At 35.3% G+C, this 20,304-nt stretch overlaps 2 protein-coding genes across 4 annotated transcripts; one reads left to right on the plus strand and one right to left on the minus strand.

The window, feature by feature from the left end:
- Positions 1-1,177: 1,177 nt before the first annotated feature.
- On the plus strand, positions 1,178-5,476 carry LOC137820100 (Pentatricopeptide repeat (PPR) superfamily protein). 3 transcript variants are annotated; one of them, XM_068623913.2, is made up of 5 exons: positions 1,178-3,843; positions 4,036-4,267; positions 4,885-4,966; positions 5,038-5,113; positions 5,298-5,476. In XM_068623913.2, exon 1 carries the CDS (start codon positions 1,303-1,305, stop codon positions 3,553-3,555), a length of 2,253 nt encoding a protein of 750 aa, XP_068480014.2. In that variant the 5' UTR covers positions 1,178-1,302; the 3' UTR covers positions 3,556-3,843; positions 4,036-4,267; positions 4,885-4,966; positions 5,038-5,113; positions 5,298-5,476. The 3 variants fall into 3 exon arrangements, with proteins under 3 accessions (XP_068480014.2, XP_068480013.2, XP_068480015.2); XM_068623912.2 differs by having other exon boundaries at positions 5,038-5,476; XM_068623914.2 differs by lacking the exon at positions 5,298-5,476 and having other exon boundaries at positions 4,036-4,138; positions 5,038-5,177.
- Positions 5,477-9,375: 3,899 nt separating this feature from the next.
- CLPB4 (casein lytic proteinase B4) lies at positions 9,376-20,259 on the minus strand. Its single transcript, XM_068623910.2, has 12 exons — positions 19,831-20,259; positions 19,076-19,294; positions 18,761-18,998; positions 18,119-18,314; positions 16,973-17,027; positions 15,756-15,906; positions 14,725-15,033; positions 14,272-14,537; positions 13,254-14,183; positions 10,089-11,511; positions 9,873-9,974; positions 9,376-9,781 (listed from the first exon to the last, which is right to left on the minus strand). Exons 1-10 carry the CDS (start codon positions 20,092-20,094, stop codon positions 11,206-11,208), a joined length of 2,934 nt encoding a protein of 977 aa, XP_068480011.1. The 5' UTR covers positions 20,095-20,259; the 3' UTR covers positions 9,376-9,781; positions 9,873-9,974; positions 10,089-11,205.
- Positions 20,260-20,304: the final 45 nt, after the last annotated feature.

Genomic DNA, 20,304 nt, shown 5'->3' on the forward strand with positions numbered 1-20,304 from the left:
TTAAGTGCACAAGTTTAATTGATTATTACAAAAGAAAATGTATAATCAACTAGAGTAAAGAGTTAATGAGTGTGGACTCATGCAATCATTGATTTCAAGTATTCATGATATTCACTTGTAAATTCATACAACTTTGTCTTGAATGAAATTAACTATTTTTTTCACTTTCATAAACTCCCATATACATATGCTTAAATCCAACAATACAACTAACTATGGTCATAATGACAGTCAAAGTACAATATATTTTTCAAACCACAATCAATTATGTCCTATATTATAACAAATTAAACAAATATTCTTAATCAATTATGATTATATGTTTGAGATGACATTTCTCGGTCAATCATTTCATACATATTTTCTTAGTCTTCTTGTTCTCTCGTAAAAAAATAACTAATTTCTTAATCTTCTTGTTCTCGTAAAAAAATAATTAAGAGAAATTCTACCCGTTGAACTCTGCTTTCGTCGGTCAGATCATGTTCCTTCTCAGAGTTACTCCTCAATTCAGATTCTCGATCGAAAAAATATCTACAAAAATATTATTGTGGAATACAAGAACCCAAGAAAGGGTAAGTAATTTTAGTTTCAACAACTCCAGCCAATACTAACAAATAATTCTACGATAAAAAGGCAACACTAAAATTGTTGGTGTGTTATCATAGGGACATAGCTCATCCGTGAATACTACTTTTCCAATCTCATGTCTATTCGTCTCTTCACACTGAGATGGAGCCTTGTGAGCAACATAGTCACCAATTTGTTCATACCTCTTCACTCTATCTATCTATTCATTCTATGTTAAATTGGATTTTCTTATTTGTTTTCTTTCTCTCACAAATAATTATTTTATTAACTTGCACTATGCTTTTCACACAAAAAAGAATAAAGACATAACCGATCAATATTTCACTAGTCAACCTATTTACACTCCATAAACGTTGACTAATAGATTCTACCATTATTCTACAAACAAATCTATAGTTATGGGTCGACGATTCAAATACTCGAATCTGATCTTTGAGGTGGTTCTCATCAATTTTTTAATTTTATGAAATCACAATTATTTTAATACGAGTTATGTATAACTGACACCAATATTTTTAAAAATCTAACAAATATTTTTTAAATCGTGTATATGAGTACCGATACTTATATTTGATACGGTTAGTAAAAGTGTCGAGCTGATAGATGTCATAGGATACGAGGAAGTTTATTGTTTTTCTCTACAGCTGATAACGGTCGAGTGCATGGTGTGTAAGAAAAGCTTTAGGAGGTGAATGAAAGCGTTAACAGAGAGGAATGTTGAAGGTGTACGATGTAGGGGAACTCATCTTGCTCGCCAAGCACGTCAAAACCATAGAATCTCTCCGCCGCTTCCACGCGCTCGCGGTGACGTGCGGCCACTCCTCCAACCTCTTCATTGCTGCAAAGCTCATCGCTCTCTACGACTCTCTCCAAAACGATCACGTTTCGTGTTCCACCCTCTTCCACTCTCTTCCCTCCAAAGACACCTTCGTCTACAACTCCTTCCTCAAATCCCTCTTCTCCCGTTCTCTCTTCCCCCACGCTCTCACCCTCTTCTCACACATGACGCGCGCCTCCAACCTCTCTCCCAACCATTTCACTCTTCCCATCGTCGTCTCCGCCTCTGCGCACCTCTCGCTCCTTCCCCACGGCACGTCGCTCCACGCTCTCGCCTTTAAAACCGGCCTCTTCCATTCTTCAGCCACTTCCTTTGTGTCGTTTTACTCGCGTTGTGGTGAAATGGACCGTGCATGCAAGGTGTTTGATGAAATTCCTGTTCGGGATGTGGCTGCTTGGACAGCACTCATCATCGGCCACGTACATAATGGGGAGCCGGAGAAGGGCTTGAAGTGTCTCCGCGACATGCATGAGGTTGGTGAGGATACCCAGAAGCCCAACGTGAGAACGTGGGAGGGTGGGTTTCTCGCGTGTGGGAATCTCGGGGCTGCGAGAGAAGGCGCGTGCTTGCATGGGGTGGTTATTAAACACGGGGTTGCTTCTTTTCTACAGTCTTCCGTTTTGGCCATGTATTCCAAATGTGGGGTCCCTCGAGAAGCGTATCGAGCATTTTGTGAGGTGATTTACAAAGATCTTTTGTCTTGGACGTCCATCATCGGGGTTTGTGCGAGGTTTGGGATGATGGGGGAGTGTGTGAAGTTGTATAGAGAAATGCTGGAAAACGAAATACGTCCAGATGGGATTGTTATTGGTTGCATGCTTTCGGGGTTTGGTAATTCCATGGATGTGTCTCAAGGGAAAGCGTTTCATGGAGTGATTATAAGGAGACATTACGTGGATGATGAGAAAGTTGATGATTTGCTCTTGTTTATGTACTGCAAGTTTGGAATGTTAAGTTTGGCAGAGAGGATTTTCCCAATGTGTCGCGGGAGCGGAGAGTGCTGGAACTTTATGGTTTTTGGGTATGATAGAATAGGGAAGAGCGTGAAATGTGTTGAACTCTTCAGGGAGATGCAATGTTTGGGTATTCGTTCTGATTCAATTGGCGTAGTTTCAGCTGTTGCCTCGTGTGCTCAGTTGGGAGCAGGTAATTTAGGAAGGTCGATTCATTGCAACGTGATAAAGGGTTTCTTGGATGGTAACATCTCGGTCACCAACTCGCTCATAGAGATGTATGGAAAATGTGGTAAGATGACCTTTGCTTGGAGAATATTTAACAGGTCGCAGAGGGATGTTGTGTCGTGGAACACTTTGATTTCGTGTCATGTTCACATCAAGCAACATGAAGAGGCTGTAAATTTATTTAATAGAATGGTTAAAGATCAGCAACCCAATACAGCCACACTTGTGGTAGTGCTTTCAGCATGTTCTCACCTTGCATCTCTAGAGAAAGGAGAAAGAGTTCACCGCTACATAAATGAAAGCAGTTTTAGACTCAATTTACCTCTTGGCACAGCGTTGGTTGATATGTATGCTAAATGTGGTCAGCTGCAAAAGTCGAGAATGGTATTTGACTCTATGATGGAGAAGGATGAAATTTGCTGGAATGCAATGATTTCAGGCTATGGAATGAATGGATATGCAGAATCTGCTTTGGAAATATTCCGACGTATGGAGGAATCAAACGTTATGCCCAACGAAATTACCTTCCTCTCTCTTCTCTCAGCATGTGCCCATGCAGGACTTGCTGAAGAAGGGAAGTACGTGTTCGCGAGAATGCTGAGTTATTCATTGAGTCCCAATTTAAAGCACTACACTTGTATGGTAGATCTTTTGGGAAGGTCAGGTAATCTGCAGGAAGCAAAAGCTATGGTCCTATCTATGCCTATTTCTCCAGACAGCGGTGTCTGGGGAGCTTTGTTAGGTCATTGTAAAACTTACAATCAAGTAGAGATGGGAATAAGTATTGCAACTTATGCTATTGACTCTGAACCAGAAAATGACGGGTACTATATAATGTTGGCCAATTTGTATAGCTCCATTGGGAGGTGGGAAGAAGCCGAAAATGTGAGAAGGACAATGAAAGAGAGATGTTTAATGGGAAAGAAAGCTGGTTGGAGTCTGCTCTGAGATGAAACTTCTCTTCCCTCGAAAATTATGAAAATGTTAAAGAAAACTAGTGGAAGTTTACCAAGGGCCAATATGCTTAACCTTCTCAATTTTGCTCATTTTATAAGCCATCCATGAGCTTTGTCGTTGAGCAACTGAGCTGACGAAACTTTCCACATTGTATTTGACATTCCAAAAAATTAACCCTCTTAGTGGAGGCTTTAATTCTGTAAATCATAAGAGTTCATGCCTCAGCTAGCAGTGCCAGTGAGGTTTGGCGGGAGGGAGAGAAGACCAAGTTTCCATAAAGTTGGTATTTGATTCGGCAGTACATTGTTCGATTCCTTTGAAATTTGATGCTTAATTTATTTAAGACATGCTCTTATCCAAAATGTTTCTTTTTTTATTGATTTGTTAATATATAATAGTTTTTAGAAACGAAGGTTTTTCTGGAGCTTCCTCGTGTTGTGACTAAAAGTTTCAATGATTTTTTTTTTTCAGGTCATTAAACGTGCTTCTGATTCCCGGTGACCTTTTTTCATTTACTTTCTCAGATAGTTAAACACGTGGCAGAGGAACGTGAGAGAAGCATTGCTGATTGGGGGTATCCTTTTACTTTTTCCGTTCATTATTGGATTCCCGGTAAAGAATTATAAATAACAAGGATCATGTGCTGGGTTTTCTGTTTGTACGCTGTCCAAAGTCATAGAACTGTGTGCAAATGTTTGACAAGGTTATTTCTCTCTTTTTTTCTTCGTTTCTCTTTATTTTATGATGACAATATTGTCTTGAGGGTATCAGTTTTTACGACATAGATGGTGAAGATATCATACCGATGTCATGGAAAAGGCTTTTTACCAAATTATCCCATTTTCACATATTCTATATGGTAATCGGTGCATTTCACAAGCTCCCCATTTCACATGTGGAAAAGTTGAAAGTGCTGCCTAATTATATTTCCAAGCAAATTTATCCCCTATTCTTTTAGTAACATCATTGACTTTCGGTGCCACTGATATTTTCTCTTATTCATATTGTTTTTCTCTACTTCCTTTTACGTCCTTTGGTATTATTGTTGAATTGGGGATATGTGATCACTAGCTTTTATATCCTTTTTCGAAGCTTATTATTGATTTAAAGCAGTCATTCAGCATGTTCTATAGTTTTTAAGGTGAGACATATATCATGAATACGGTTAGCCTATTCCGCTTCGTAGGAAAGCAGCTTTACTGTAAAGTCATGCTAATACCTGATGTGATGGTAACCATACACAGAATTCATATCAATTGCATTTAATTCAATGCATGTTTTACTTTTGTATCCATTACATATCAATATTCCTAATTGCAGTCATTAAGCATTGGTTAAAGAATGGTTTCTTTGCATTTGCTGATTGTTGACCAACTTCGTTGCTGTCTAGAATGGCAATGTGGTAAGCACGCTTATTCTTGTACACAAGTTTGGTCTTTCATCTCCATCAATTTAATTTTAATATATTTCTAGGAACTGGAGACCACATACTAATTTACTCCATCAGCCTGAGCAGAAAAAGGGTGTTAAAGAACCTTTCAATCTTCAGGTTAGTGCGTCATTCCAAACACCACCTTAATTTCTTGTCTCGTCTTTATTCTCTTTTCTTGGCTCGTCATTCTTCCATCTGCGGGTAAGTCTCACCACACAACATAAGAATTTGAACAAGAGATAAAGAACACAACAATTCCACAGAAAAGAAGGTTTGAGCTGTGGTTTTTGGTTTTGAGTAGAGGGAAGATATTTGCTAAAGCAGAATACGGCGAAGGATGGAGCGTTGCATGAAAAAGTAGAGAGAAGAAGGAAGTGTGTTTGCAAGATAAGGAACTGTGAATGAACAGTTCATGTGTATAATTCATATTAAAGAAATTAAATCAGATAAACATTTTAATCAATTTATATATTTACACAATTGTCTTGTCATATAAATGTTCACATTTTAATTTAAAAGTGTTAATCTTTATTTACATATTCTATTAAAATAAAAATAAAAATAAGAATAAAGTATATATTTCATATTATTTTCGGACTTTTTCTTAAGTCAATAAGACTCATTCAGTTAGTCCATTTATTAAACTAGTTCAATCACATATCAAAAGAATTCACACTCGTAAACACGGGGTATCATATTACTTTATAACCGTAATGGTGAGTATATTTTTAAAGAATCTTGATCATAATAACTTTCAGTGAATTATCCAATTAGTATTGTCAGTAAAATGCAAAATTCACATATTATCTATATCTTCTTCTATATATATGAAAAAAAAAATTCCTTTTTAAACCGTTCGATAACTGTAATTTTGTTTTATATAAATTTTTTTCCTATTTTATCTATTTAATATATTTTATTTTTCCTATTTTACCTATTTAATATATTTTATTTTGATTATTTAGTAATTATTTGAGCAGTTGGTAAATAAAGAACAATTTTAAATATGAGAGAGATAAAACTTGGTCTCGCATGATGGTTTTTGCGAGTGTTCTTGACTCCAACATCTTTCTTACTTACACACCACCTATTCCTTTCACCACAAATAATATGTCGAAGCGTCTTCAAAATCACCATTAGATCTTCGAGTTTAGAGTTTTTAACGTAATCTCTCTCCCACAAGGTAGGAAAGAAGAGGTTCGTTACATTACAGAAGAATAACAAGATTAGGTCTCGACAACATAGATTCATATTAAAAATCACCATTAGATCTTCGAGTTTAGAGTTTTTGACGTAATCTCTCTCCCACAAGGTAGGGAAGAGATTCGTTACATTACAGAAGAATAACAAGATTAGGTCTCGACAACTTAGATTCATATTGAAACTCATCATTTGTCCTGTCTTCCGCAACAAGACCCTAAAAACCACTATTTACGGCGTTGCTCACTTAGTGTTTTTTAATCTTTTAATTATGTTTTGATTAATTATTAAAAAAAATGTACATTTTGTCAATATTGATTTAATGTAGATAAATTTGCGTCTCTTATTTTATTTTCAATTAAAAGGTAAATAAAATTTTACCAGTTTCAATTTGTATCTTTATATCTAATTATAAAATTGGTATGTTTTTAGAATTAGTTGGTTTGAGTAAAAATGATTTCTGTTTTTTTTTTTTTACTATTTTTACTTTTAAATATATATATATATTGAGGCGCTCTTGTGACCTGTGTTCGCATTTTTTATTTTATTATTATCATATGTATATAACATTCCAATTTTGAAACATCAATTTGTTTATATATATATATATATATATATATATATATATATATATATATATTTTATAAAAAACACTCATTTTAAATGTCATGATTTTAGTTACGAGGGAGACATTCTTTGCTATTAAAAAAAATAAAATTATTCCTAATGAATATCTTTATTAATTAAATTATTATAATAAATGAGTAAATTTATATTACTTAAATAGAAAACATAATTTAGCTTGTAATTTTGTATAAAATACGTTTTCTTGAATTTTTAAAAACTATAAATTTTATTTATTATTTTCTGATTTGCGCATATTCTTATTAAGATTAAAAAAATAAACTTATTATCATTGTTAATTATTATATCTTTATTTCTTTAATTGATGTAATATTGATGAAATTTTATTGAAAACTGTCAAAATAAGGAAATATTATTAAATATAATACGATATTCATCAAATTTGATGATTTCTAATAAATTCCAAATATTGATAAAAACATATTGCCAAAAAAGTAATTTCGTTGTTATTTAACAATTATTTTATTTTAAAAACTGAACCTTATTTTACTTGAGGTTCATTTACTTTTTCCAAACCTTAATTTATTAGAATAAAAATATTATTTTCATTTAAAAAATGTTTTTTTAAATGTAGGTTACTCAAATTTTTTATTTTAATTAATTTAAATAATTTTACAGTACAGGAAATACTTACTAATAAGTTAAAATATACACAAAATCGTTCATTTTTTTCCACTTAATCATACCAGCATGTGAAAGTATACATTCCGACGTAAAAATAAAATAAAATATGCATACAAAAGATTTTAGGATTAGATTATGAAAGACTAGAGTAGTGTTTAGGGGGTTTTGAGTATAATTTAACTTAAGATCTTAAATTATCGTGAAAGGGAAGGAAATTTCATTGAGGAAACGAAAAAGAAATATTATGATAAGGTTGTTCTATTTCCTTAATCTACATCCATTTAGACATTTTTTAAGGATAAAACTATGAAAATATATAATGTGATAAAAAATTAAAAATAAAATCCAAACTTTAATATAGTCATTTAAAGAATAGAAATCAAAGATTGAGTTAAAAAAAAAGATCAAATTCACATGTTTCTAAAATTTTGAAAACCAAATTAGTTAATATAAAACTATAGAAATCTATGTTTGACCAGAAAAAGTAAAAACAAGTATCTTTGTCTTCTAAACAAAAACAATTATTTTATGTCATTTTTGTGTGTATGTGTAGGATGGTTAGGTAGTTTGATGAGAAGTGGATGGACAGCAACATAATTTACAGATAGAAGGTGGAGGGTTGATTATGTTTTTGAACGTGGAAGACAAAGAAAAGTATTGAGATAGTAGAAGAGAAAAGATGTTGAATAGAAGTGAAAGTAGCGTCATATAAACCCAACCCAACCCTCATCAAAACCAACCATCTATGCATTATACTTCCTCTTTAATGTTGTGTTTGAATTGAGGTAAAGATATGTGAAGAGGAGAAGAAGTGGATTAGAGAGGAGGAGGATGATAGAGTGAATTTGTGAATATAATTTATTAAAATTTGTGAGTAATGTAATAGTTATGAGATAATTTAAAATTTATTTTAAAAATATAAAATATAAGTTAACAAATTTATCTTTATTATTAAAAAATATTTTAATTGTGGATTATGGTATATTTTTGTGTAAGTTTGAATTAATTATTTTTTTCTAATATGTAATATTCATAATTACTCTTATTTTGTAATAAAAAATAATTGTGTTAAATTCAAATAAATTTATCAAATAAATTTATCTAATATTTAATTTTATATATTGTATATATATAATTATGCTAATAAAATAATTAATATTATTAATATTTTAAGGGTATTAACATAAAATACTCTCATCCAACCTCAACATTCCTCATAATCTTGGCATACGTGAGAGAAGGAATCATCCCATTCTCCCACTCCATAGGAGGATTCAAACACACCCCATCCACTCTTCTATGAAGACTCTTGAGAATAGAATGTTAATTAGGAAATCAAAGGTGTGCACATCATCCCTTTAGAGAAGTCAAATTCCAAGAGAAACCATTACCTTTGGAATTACATGGAGCTGACCAACCTCTAACATAACTTCAATTGAAACACTAAAAAATCATATTCATAAAGTTGAGGGTGCATACAAATTGCAGGACTATATTCTTTCAATAATCTCTCCAGTAACTTTTTCGTCTTTTATCAGAAAAAATGTTTTGGACGCCCAAAAATCATGCTGGAGTAACACTAAGCTACAGTTGCAAGTTTAATAAATTAAATTAAATTATATTTCAAACTTGTTCATATCATCTAATAGATTAGTAGTATTCCAGATAAAAACAAAACATAGTAGTAGTATAATTGTCCATGTTCTACTACTATACCCTGCCTGCTTTGTATCATTAAACAATACCATTCACACAACCTTAAAAAAAATGTATTAAGCACTAATATGGAACCAGATAATCATTTTACTTCTCCCAACATGCTCGAGCTATCCTATAGGTGCTGGGGAATTGTAAAGAGGCCGTGCAGGAAAGAACATATACAGGAAAAAAACAGTCTTCAAGAGTAAGTATTGAGTAAACAAAAACTAAATTTTATTTGTTTCCGAGAAATCAGAATGCAAAGGTATACATCACACAGGAACTGCTGAGAAAATTGATTAAAATAAACCGAATAAATTATCTAAATTAAAAGCATGCTCTACAAGAGACCATATATTAAAATCCCAACAATATAAACAAGTGAGGAAACACTAAGAAGCTGCATTTGAATTCAATCCATTTGCACTAAGTGAACTAGTAAATGCCGCGATCATTATCAAATTAGGCCGATAAAATGAAGACTAACCACATTCTACAGCGGCTAAGATTTTGGTAGGAGGTAAATTAGGGTTCATAGATGACGAACCTTGACCTTCAGTGAGCCTTTCTCCTACGCTGCGGCTGTTTCTGGGTTGCTAATCTATAAATCCAATACACCTGAAGTAAATCGAATGAACATAGAGTGATTAGAGATAGAAATGGCGGAATTTATTTGAAATTAGAGAGATGAGAGGAGAGAAAAAATGACCATAGCGAGGACATGCGCTGCTATCAGAATAACCACTAGCATAGGTAGTGCATCCTGGATCCATGGTCGCGTGGGTTTGTGTTGTTCGTACGCCATTCCGCTCTGAAAATTCAAAACGCGAGGAAGCGATACAGGTTCGGTTCCATTTCAGTGAGGATTGCAACAAATGTTTCATAAACTCTACCTATTACAGTCAAAAAAATGGCAGGAGCGGACCTGATTTCGTTGACGGCTCGGCCTAGGAAGTCGAAACCGGACCGGTATTGGCGACGGTGGCGGAAACAAACGCTTTTGACGAAAGTGTTTACGGGTTGGGACTCAATTTGAGTATTGAGCGAAACACTGTTGTTGTCGGTGCTGTTGCACATCTGTTGTTGCGCCAGTGCGGGATCGATTTCAAAAAGAACAGCGAGAAGGGGATCGACGTGAACCGTTTTATAAAAGTATGTTATAATTTCATTTCTTAACTTTTAAGTCAAGCTTGTTTGGGCTGCAACGATTTTTTTTCGTACTTTCTAATACTAATAGCTGTTGTTTTAATTTATTTCAAATGATCTGTTATTCCTTCTTAATTTACCATTATTTCTCAGTATCATCAATAAGTGAAAAAAAAGATAAAATAAGAATACGATCAAATATAACTGTGGGCTTCTAAATTGAGCTTATTTGGTGACTTTGGTACCAAAGGCTAATTCTCCTGGCACAAATTATGACTTACACCCAACACCACAAATTTTTTTTTGTCTATTTTACCCTTATTTTTTTATATTTATATTCACAGTATAATGTCTGCTTTATCCTTATTTTTTTGGATATTTATATTCACAGTATAAATAAGATAGTTTTAAATATACAAATCCGGACAATTTTAAATATACAAATCCAGAATGTGTTTTTCAAATATGATAATCCACAACATAGTAATGTTTTCCGGGTGCTAAAATCTAAAAGCTTTTTTTTTCTTCATTCAGGATGGCGAAAAAGATGACAAGGACAATTTGGAATGATGGGTGCAGATCAAAATTGATCTGCTGCAGGGAGAATTAGCCAACTTCAAATGGAAGTTGTTTCTAATATTAGGAGTATCTCTAAAAGCATCAATAGACCAAAACTATAATTGCAGTTATATATGATTAAAATATCTATAAAATTCAGGATATTTAATGACCTTTTCAATCAACAAATATTCTGAAACAGACTATTCTTATGACAATAATTACACACAAAAAGAAAAACATTAATAAAACACAAGGACTACGGTCGCGTCCTACCGAGTTTAAAAAAAGGTGTGAACTACGCTTTTATCTATGTGAAAGCTCTGCAGTGGGCAAAATTAGTGATTGACAACCATGGCATCCGCAACAGGGCTGTCCAACTTCTTAATAAGTAGTCTATTTAGAGAACGTTCTTTGCCTGATGGAGCCACATCAACATCCACAATAATTGAGTCCTCTTCTTTGAAATCTCCCCTAAGAATTCCCATAGCAATTTCATTTTCAACTAACTGTTGTATAACTCTCTTAACTGGTCTTGCACCAAAATTTGGATCAAAACCCAGTACACCAAGATGTTTAACAGCTTCTTCTGTGAAATGAAGATCAATTTTCTTTTGCTTAAGCCTGTTTTTCACACGTTCCATCTATAGAAGGTAAGAAAACGTAACATTAGCATGCCGCCCCAGCCATCAGAATATAATAATATACCATCAATTTGGTTGCTAAAGTATTAACCTTCTTTAATTCTTAAAGTGATGAAATTATATAAATAGTCCCAAAAATATTAAAATTAATCCTTCAACATTAGTAAAATACATTAATAAGATGATAGATTACAATACTTAAAGGACTACTTTATAATTTTTTTTTATTTTAACTATTGAGGAGAGAAGGTAATAAACCCTAAACCCTAGACCCTCTAGACCATATACCCTCTAGTCCATAGACCCTCTAGACCCTAGACCCTCTAGACCCTCCCTAGATCCTCTAGTCCCTAGACCCTCTAGACCCTAGACCCTCTAGTCCCTAGACCCTCTAGTCCCTAGACCCTCTAGACCCTAGACCCTCTAGTCCCTAGACCCTCTAGACCCTAGACTCTCTAGTCCCTAGACCCTATAGTCCCTAGACCCTATAGTCCCTAGACCCTCTAGTCCCTAGACCCCCTAGACCCTCTAGTCCCTAGACCCTCTAGTCCCTAGACCCTCTAGTCCCTAAACCCTCTAAACCCTCGACCCTCTAAACCCTCTAGACCCTCTAGACCCTCTAGACCCTATAGTCCCTCTAGTCCCTAGACCCTCTAGTCCCTCTAGACCCTAGACCCTCTAGTCCCTAGACCCTCTAGACCCTAGACCCTCTAAACCCTCTAGACCCTCTAGACCCTAGACCCTCTAGACCTTAGACCCCCTAGACCTTAGACCCTCTAGACCCTCTAGACCCTAGACCCTCTAGTTCCTAGACCCTCTAGACCCTAGACCCTCTAGTACCTAGACCCTCTAGTCCCTAGACCCTCTAAATCCTCGACCCTCTAGTCCCTAGACCCTCTAGTCCCTAGACCCTCTAGTCCCTAGACCCTCTAGTCCCTCGACCCTCTAGTCCCTAGACCCTCTAAACCCTCGACCCTCTAAACCCTCGACCCTCTAAACCCTCGACCCTCTAGCCCCTCGACCCTCTAGTCCCTCGACCCTCTAGTCCCTCGACCCTCTAGACCCTCTAGACCCCCTAGACCCTCTAGACCCTCTAGACCCTCTAGACCCCCTAGACCCTCTAGACCCTCTAGACCCTAGACCCTCTATACCCTAGACCCCCTATACCCTAGACCCCCTAGACCCTAGACCCTAGACCCTAGACCCTAGACCCTAGACCCTAAAAGGAAATTCCTTATTTCTACATTTTACATTTTATCCTGCTACATGTTACCTGTTATCTACTACTTGTTACTTGTTTAGGGTTCTTAGGATTTTAGAGTTCTTTATAGGTTTATGGTTTCTATGGGTTTTAGGGTTTCATGTGGTTTATTGGGGTTTTAGGGTTTCTAATGTTTTTAAGGATTCCATGGTTTTTAGAGTTACTGGGGTTTTTACATATTTTAGGGTTTTTACGGTTTCTAGGGGTTATAAGGGTTTTACAGTTTATAGGGTTTCTAGGTTTTTTAGTGTTTTCATGGTTGTTAGGGTTGTTTGGGTTTTTACTTGAGAAATCAAATTGATGGTTTATTCAGAATGGAAATCAAACCAAAAGAACAACTTTACACGGATTAAATTGTAAACAATCTAAAGAAACTTTAGTACGATTATAAGTATGTTAAAAAGAGCAACTATTTACTGAGGAAATCGAAGAAATCAAATTAAGTTTAAAGAGATTAAGTTAATTTAAACATATCAATTACCTGGAGCTCCACTATTTTGCTTATCTGTTTGGAATCCAAAGGCTGGAACACAATATATTCGTCAATGCGATTCATGAATTCTGGACGAAATGTTTGCCTAGCCAACTCAACAACTTGTCTCTTCATCTTATCATAGACTCCAGTTTTATCATCTTGTGTGCTACGAAGAGTTTCAAGTATATTATGTGAACCAATGTTTGAAGTCATAATCACAACACAATTCGTGAAGCTAACAGTCCTTCCTTGGGAATCAGTAATCCTTCCATCATCCAACAACTGTAACAATATGTTGAAGACATCGTGATGTGCCTTCTCTATTTCATCAAATAGGACCACAGAGTAGGGTCTTCTCCGGACCACTTCAGTCAGCTGACCTCCTTCTTCATAACCAATATAACCAGGAGGGGCTCCAACTAAACGTGAAACAGCATGTTTCTCCATGTACTCACTCATATCAATTCTAACAAGAGCATTTTCAGTGTTAAACAAGTAACCAGCCAAAGCCTTGGCAAGCTCAGTTTTGCCAACACCAGTTGGACCCATGAACATGAAGCTTGCAATTGGCCGGTTTGGATCAGACAATCCAGCCCTTGAACGGCGAATTGCATCAGCCACAGATTTTACAGCGATATCCTGACCAACCACTCTATTGTGAAGAACCTGTTCCAGCAAGACTAATTTTTCTCTCTCTGTTTGTTGGAAGTTTGACAATGGTATACCAGTCCATTTGCTAACAATCTCAGTAATATCAAGGTCAGTGACCTCTTCTCGAAGTAAAGATTTCCCAGACTTTCGGAAGTCAGTTAGGTTCTTTTCAGCTTCTTCTAATTGGCGCTGAAGGGACATCAAAGTTCCATACTTGAGCTCAGCAGCACGGTTCAGGTCATAATCACGTTCAGCAGCTTCCATCTCTAGGTTGACTCTATCAATCTGCAAATGTTTACAACATGTAAGGTGCATAATTCTTTTCCAGAGGGGGAGGGGGACTGTGACTGACTACATACAAACTAAACATTACCTCTTCTTTGATTGACCTTATTCGTGTCATAAAAACTTTTTCATTGTCCCATTGTTCTGCCAATTCTTTTTGCTTCTGTTTAAGTAAACTCAAATCATTTTCGAGCTTACTTAATCTTTCTTTAGATGCCTTGTCAGTGTCATTTTTCAAAGAGAGTTTTTCCATCTCCAATTTCAATATTGCCCTGTCTATCTCATCCAATTCAGTAGGCTTAGAGGTTATCTCCATCTTCAGCTTCGCAGCAGCTTCATCAACAAGATCAATGGCTAAAAGGGAAAAAAATTCCAAGCTATTAACAATCTAAAGGCTTATAAGAGAGAGAGATGAAATGGTTTTTTTTTTCTAAACTAACTTTACCCTGTCCTAGCTAAGACCAAACTTCTGCAAGTAACCCTAAAATAAATTATTACAAAGGAATTGACCCATTATATATCGGCTAATGTCAGATCTTACCTTTGTCAGGTAAAAAGCGCTCTGTAATGTATCGATCTGCAAGAACTGCAGCTGAAACAAGTGCACTGTCTGATATTTTGACTCCATGATGCAACTCATACCGTTCACGCAACCCACGAAGAATGGATATTGTATCTTCAACAGATGGTTGACTGCAAAACACTTGCTGAAATCTACGCTCCAGTGCAGGATCCTTTTCAATATATTTTCTATACTCATTCAATGTAGTTGCTCCTATACATCTAAGTTCACCTCTTCCAAGCATTGGCTTCAACAAGTTCCCGGCGTCCATTGCACCACTTGTAGCCCCTGTTAGTTAGGAGCCATTGACCAAAAAAGACCGTATTACTAATTGGTTGCATATAAGTACTGGCAAAAAATAAGGTGGATAACCATATATGAAACAGAATGTCACTCCAATCTGGCCAAGAAAGCATATAGTCATAGTCATGCAAAAGGATAAATATTGGCGTCCAAACAATTAAAGGGTCCGCTAGAGACAGTATGACTATAGATTTACTTTCTCCCATCACTAGACTATTAGCGATTTCCCTGCCCCCAAGTCTGAAGAAATTATTTTCAGATTAAGCTGCTTTGACTGCAGAAATCAATTATTTTGTTCATTAATAGATTAGAACCAAGAATTGATAACATATATCCCTGATTTGTAGGGATGGGGGGAGAGGGCATTGGAGGTGGGTTTCAAAAGCCTAAGTTAAGTGGCAACATAAAATTGGTTTTATATGACATGTCTAAGACACTCTCTCATACAGGAGCCTTTTGAGCTTAAAAAAACACAGAATGCACAGATCCACCTATCTTGAAAAAAATCAACATTTTATAGAAAAATGAGGACCAGCCAGGACCAAACTCTGAACCACTAAGCTAAAGAGGCTATGGTACCATGTAATGAATAACTATCCTAAAGATTTAAGTTATTAGGTCAAAGCATGTGAATGGTAATATTACATCTCTAACAAATAAAAAGTACACAATATTCTAAATGTCCATATTATGAATAAGGTACCAACCTGCACCTACAACAGTATGAATTTCATCAATAAACAAAATTATTTGCCCATTTGATGCTGTAACTTCCTTTAGGACAGCTTTCAACCTTTCTTCAAAATCTCCACGATACTTGGCCCCAGCAAGCAATGAACCCATATCCAGGGAGATCAACTATAACCCAAAAAGAATAAAAGCAAATTTAGTACAAATTTAAACAACAAAACTTACAGCACTGCATCGCTTGCCAAGGCTGCCAAGCAAAAGTTAAGAAAAAGTGTAATATGAAGGTCATTGGACCGCAAAGTATAGCAGATTAGGAAGAGCTTTGCAGCAGCAAGCTGCACTTCATAACAATTTTACATTTCAGAGAAAAAGTTAGGAAAGAAAATATGAACCATAATGTGACACATTTCATAAAGTGTTCCAAGTACAAGTTCAATGTCATAACTGTTCATGGAGACAACAATAAAGCTTGAGAATGATCAAGGAAACCTCCAGAGTTTCAAATAGGAAAAATTAATATATTTTAAGGCAACTAATTACAGTGACAGCATGCTCAAATAATATTTTGCACGCCACTTCAAATATCTTGTTTTGAACGGTAATATTATAATGTATGAAAATATCCTAAATTATCTTTTGATCATATCTTCGCATATTTCAATTATCCTTTAGGATTGGTTTCCTATTTCCATATCTCATAATTTGTTTCCTTTTAGTTAGGATTATGGTTTGTAAAAATCAGGAATAATCTACATTTGTAGTCATATAATCATGTGTTATTAACACGTCATAATTCTTAAAATAATAATATTAAAAAGTCTATATTCTCAATTTCCTCCCTAATACCAAAAATCTCTTTTTTTATCAGCATACCAAAAATCTCTCAATTACAACAGTAGGAAAGAAGCATGCTTTGTATTTTAGAATAGCAAAAAAATCCTTATCCGTTTGTCTGCATTGTGGTAGGAGGAGATTTCTATGTATTTAGAAGTACCTAAGCTTTGTGACAGGTCTTGAAATGAAAAAGCAATAGAAATAAAATGGACATTATAGCTGTAAGAAAGCTCAGTTCAGGGTATCAGGAAACTACAACACTACGATATGTTAGGAGCTTGATTAGACCTTTTTCAGAAGCTTTTATATAATCAGCCTGCATTTAGACTTGACACTACATAATAAAAAACTCAACTCATTATAAGCTTATAATAAAAAGTAAAAACAATAGGAGCTCAACCTTTCTGTTCATCAAGGGCTCAGGAACATCACCACGCACAATACGTTGAGCTAATCTGCAAAATAATAAAAAGATTTTGGTAGAATAAAGAAACAACACATATGATAACAAAGGTAATACTTAGTCCAGTATAAAAAAGTATAAGCTACTGCCACTCTAAATATAACACATATTTTTTATGGGAAACCAAAATCCTAGAGGATTAAGAAGGATCCATTGATGAAATAACTTGTTTCAGTGATTCTGCATTAGTTTTATATAAAAAATACGTGATGGCAATTACTTACATCACATTGATAGAACACCAATTGGTAAACTAATGAAATACAACACTGAATATGAAAACCATACATAATACAACAATGCACTTGCTGTCCCAGAGCCAGAGAATATTCTCTACCCACAAACTGCAAATAACAACGTACTTTTCAAATTACATTTAATTCTGATAAATACCTGTTCACTACCGTCAGCTATTTTCCATGAATAATTGTCATCATGCAGTTTCTAGTACAGAATGAACTAAAAATGACAAATCCAAGACACGTTGTTGTGTATCACATATGCTCCTAATATAATGGCCTCCAATACATCAATAGATCTTTCCTAACCCACTTGGATCTCAGTTCCCCATTCTATTTCAATTGTTTAACTTCCTCAATCGTTGGAACTTGAAGCAGTTAGTTAAAAAGGCACCGCTCCAAAAATTTGTTCTAGTTAATCAGCATGCATACAGTCAATTTCCAAAGCTCATATCAATTAAACAAAATATGTATATATCAAAAAACTCAGTACTTGTTTCATGTTTACGGATTTTAGCCTTGATTCAAAACCTTGACTAAACTCCCATGAAGAAAGAAACTGTAAGCATGTTTTATAAAGACGGGTTATTGTGAAGTGATAATCTTACAGGCAAAAAAACAAGACATAAACAAACCAAGAATTCAAAGTGCTCGTGATAAATTTTGTTCTGGCAAATAGAAGGATATCAATATCCTAACTCAACATTAGCATACACATAATGAAAAACTAAAATAATGGCAAAAGGAAAAATATGCTCAAAATATAAGGTACAAAAATAACAACAAGAACTTATATTGGTATGACGCATTTCAAATAATTGCTATAACATTATATAAGACAAACCCTTCAGCTATTGCAGTTTTGCCAACACCGGGTTCACCAATAATAACCGGATTGTTTTTTGTTCTCCTTGATAATATCTGGATACAGCGCCGAATTTCATCATCTCGACCTATGACAGGATCAAGCTTGCCACGCTTAGCAAGTTCAGTCAGATCGTTTCCATACTTATCCAATGCCTCATATTTCCCCTCCGGATCTACATACAGTTATTTCCAAATAAGAAAAATAATGTAAGATAGAAATATGACAAACAAAACAGCAATGAGACAAGATATTAGAGTTGACCAAACATAAAGAAACAGTGTAAAAACAAGGCTCAGCTTAGAAAATTATAAAATATGACACAGGCCAGTTGAAACAACAGGCACCTTACAAATCAAATATGACAACAACTTATAACTTGCTACTTAAGTTATTTGTACCTTTTATGCTCTAGCTTATAAGAATCATTAATAATCAATATCCTCTCTTTTTTCTAGTAATCCTCCCAACAAACATAATATTTTATACTTCTGCTACAATTTGCTTCCATGTTCATTTCTAAACTATAACAGTTTTCAACTATATTGTAATTAAAGATGGAACCAATCATGTGCACCTATGTTTATGGAAAAATAGAAACATTAAAATATAGACTTGTACTTTGATCAGTGACTCTTTGACTTCCCCGAACAGCTTGTACAGCATCCTTCAAAGTTATCTCGCTAAGCTGAAGATTCTTGAACAACTGCTGCCCAAACCTCTTATCTGAATGAAATGCAAGCAATAAGTGCTCCACAGACACATACTCATCCCCCATTTCTTTCTTGTACTTTCGCGCATTATCCAAGAGGGAGCTAAGATGTGAGCCTATAACAGGTCCAGTAGTGTCGCCAGTAACCTGCCAAATAAAACCGCAGGTCAGAATTTGCCACAATACCAACACAAATCTATTATCTATATCCCCAGCAAACACACCTTAGGTTGCTTCGCTATAAAATCATCAGTAGCCTGTAGAACAGACGTGTTGTCCAATCCTGTCTTAGTAAACACTCTTCGTGCCAAGCCATCCTTTTGCTCCAAAAGGGCTTTCATTAAGTGCTCAGACTCCACAATTTGCTGTTTACTAACCCGAGCCGCATCAACAGCCCCAAGAATCCCCTCCCATGCCATTTCTGTGAATTCAGTCTGGGCTACCTGATATATAACAAATAACACATCATTAAACCAGAAAAGGGAGACACGGACTTGCTCATCAATTTCCAATTTTATTATCCAGTCACAGGGTCTAAAGAATTGGTATGATGATACAATGTTCAGCAGCCAAACAGGATAAAAACCGATGTTTTAACAAACCGAAAAAGGAAAAAAATCAAACCAACGCAATAGGCGCTAAAATCAACTTATGCAACTAATCTTTAGAGTAGTTAACGAGAGAGTTTCTATGAAAGTTAAGCGCATATGTTAAGTTTAACTTGTCACATACACACAGTTCATTATACTTTATATGTTCTTTTCCTTTTTAAGTGTTTATAGAGAAACTTAGTTTATCATGATCGCAGTCAAATTATACAGTTTGCCTAATAATTATAAACTGAAATTTCACCCTACAATTCAACGTCCTCGATTATCAATCATAATTTGACCAATGCTCGACAACGAGGACCAAATTCGTGACGTAACGATATTGGTATAATAGGACTAACGAAAGAATGTGAAACGAATTTTGACACCTGAGAGCTTGCAGCAGAGCGGAGGGAAGGATTAGTGGCGTGGAAGCTGCGGGTGAAAGAGAGGGAGAGGAATTTGGCGGAGGCGACATTGTTGGCCGCAAGTGCGTCGACAATCTGAGACCGAGAAAGGACATTCGGAGAAGTCTCCGAAGCACGAGTTATGGCGGAGAAGAGTCGTCGCGCGGACCGGGAACGAGAGGTTCTAGAAGCAGTTACGGCGGCGAAAAGCGATTTGGCTAGCGTCGGAGTTCGTCTGGCAGCCATTGACGGCGAGAGCGAAGATTCTTTGGCCTGAGCAGCGTTACAGTGCGGTTAGCATTGTCAAGCAACTGAAAAAGCTTGGGAAGGGAACTTGGTAGAATGTTCTACATTTTACCTTCTTTTTCTTTTCTTTTTCTTTTTCTTGAATTTAAAAATAAGTCTAAATTCTCATTAACTCCTCCTACTTAACTTTTTGACAGATATTAAAAAAAT

The sequence above is a fragment of the Phaseolus vulgaris genome, chromosome 9 (assembly GCF_051622355.1).
Source record: "Phaseolus vulgaris cultivar YP4 chromosome 9, ASM5162235v1, whole genome shotgun sequence".
In the NCBI taxonomy this organism is placed as follows: domain Eukaryota; kingdom Viridiplantae; phylum Streptophyta; class Magnoliopsida; order Fabales; family Fabaceae; genus Phaseolus; species Phaseolus vulgaris.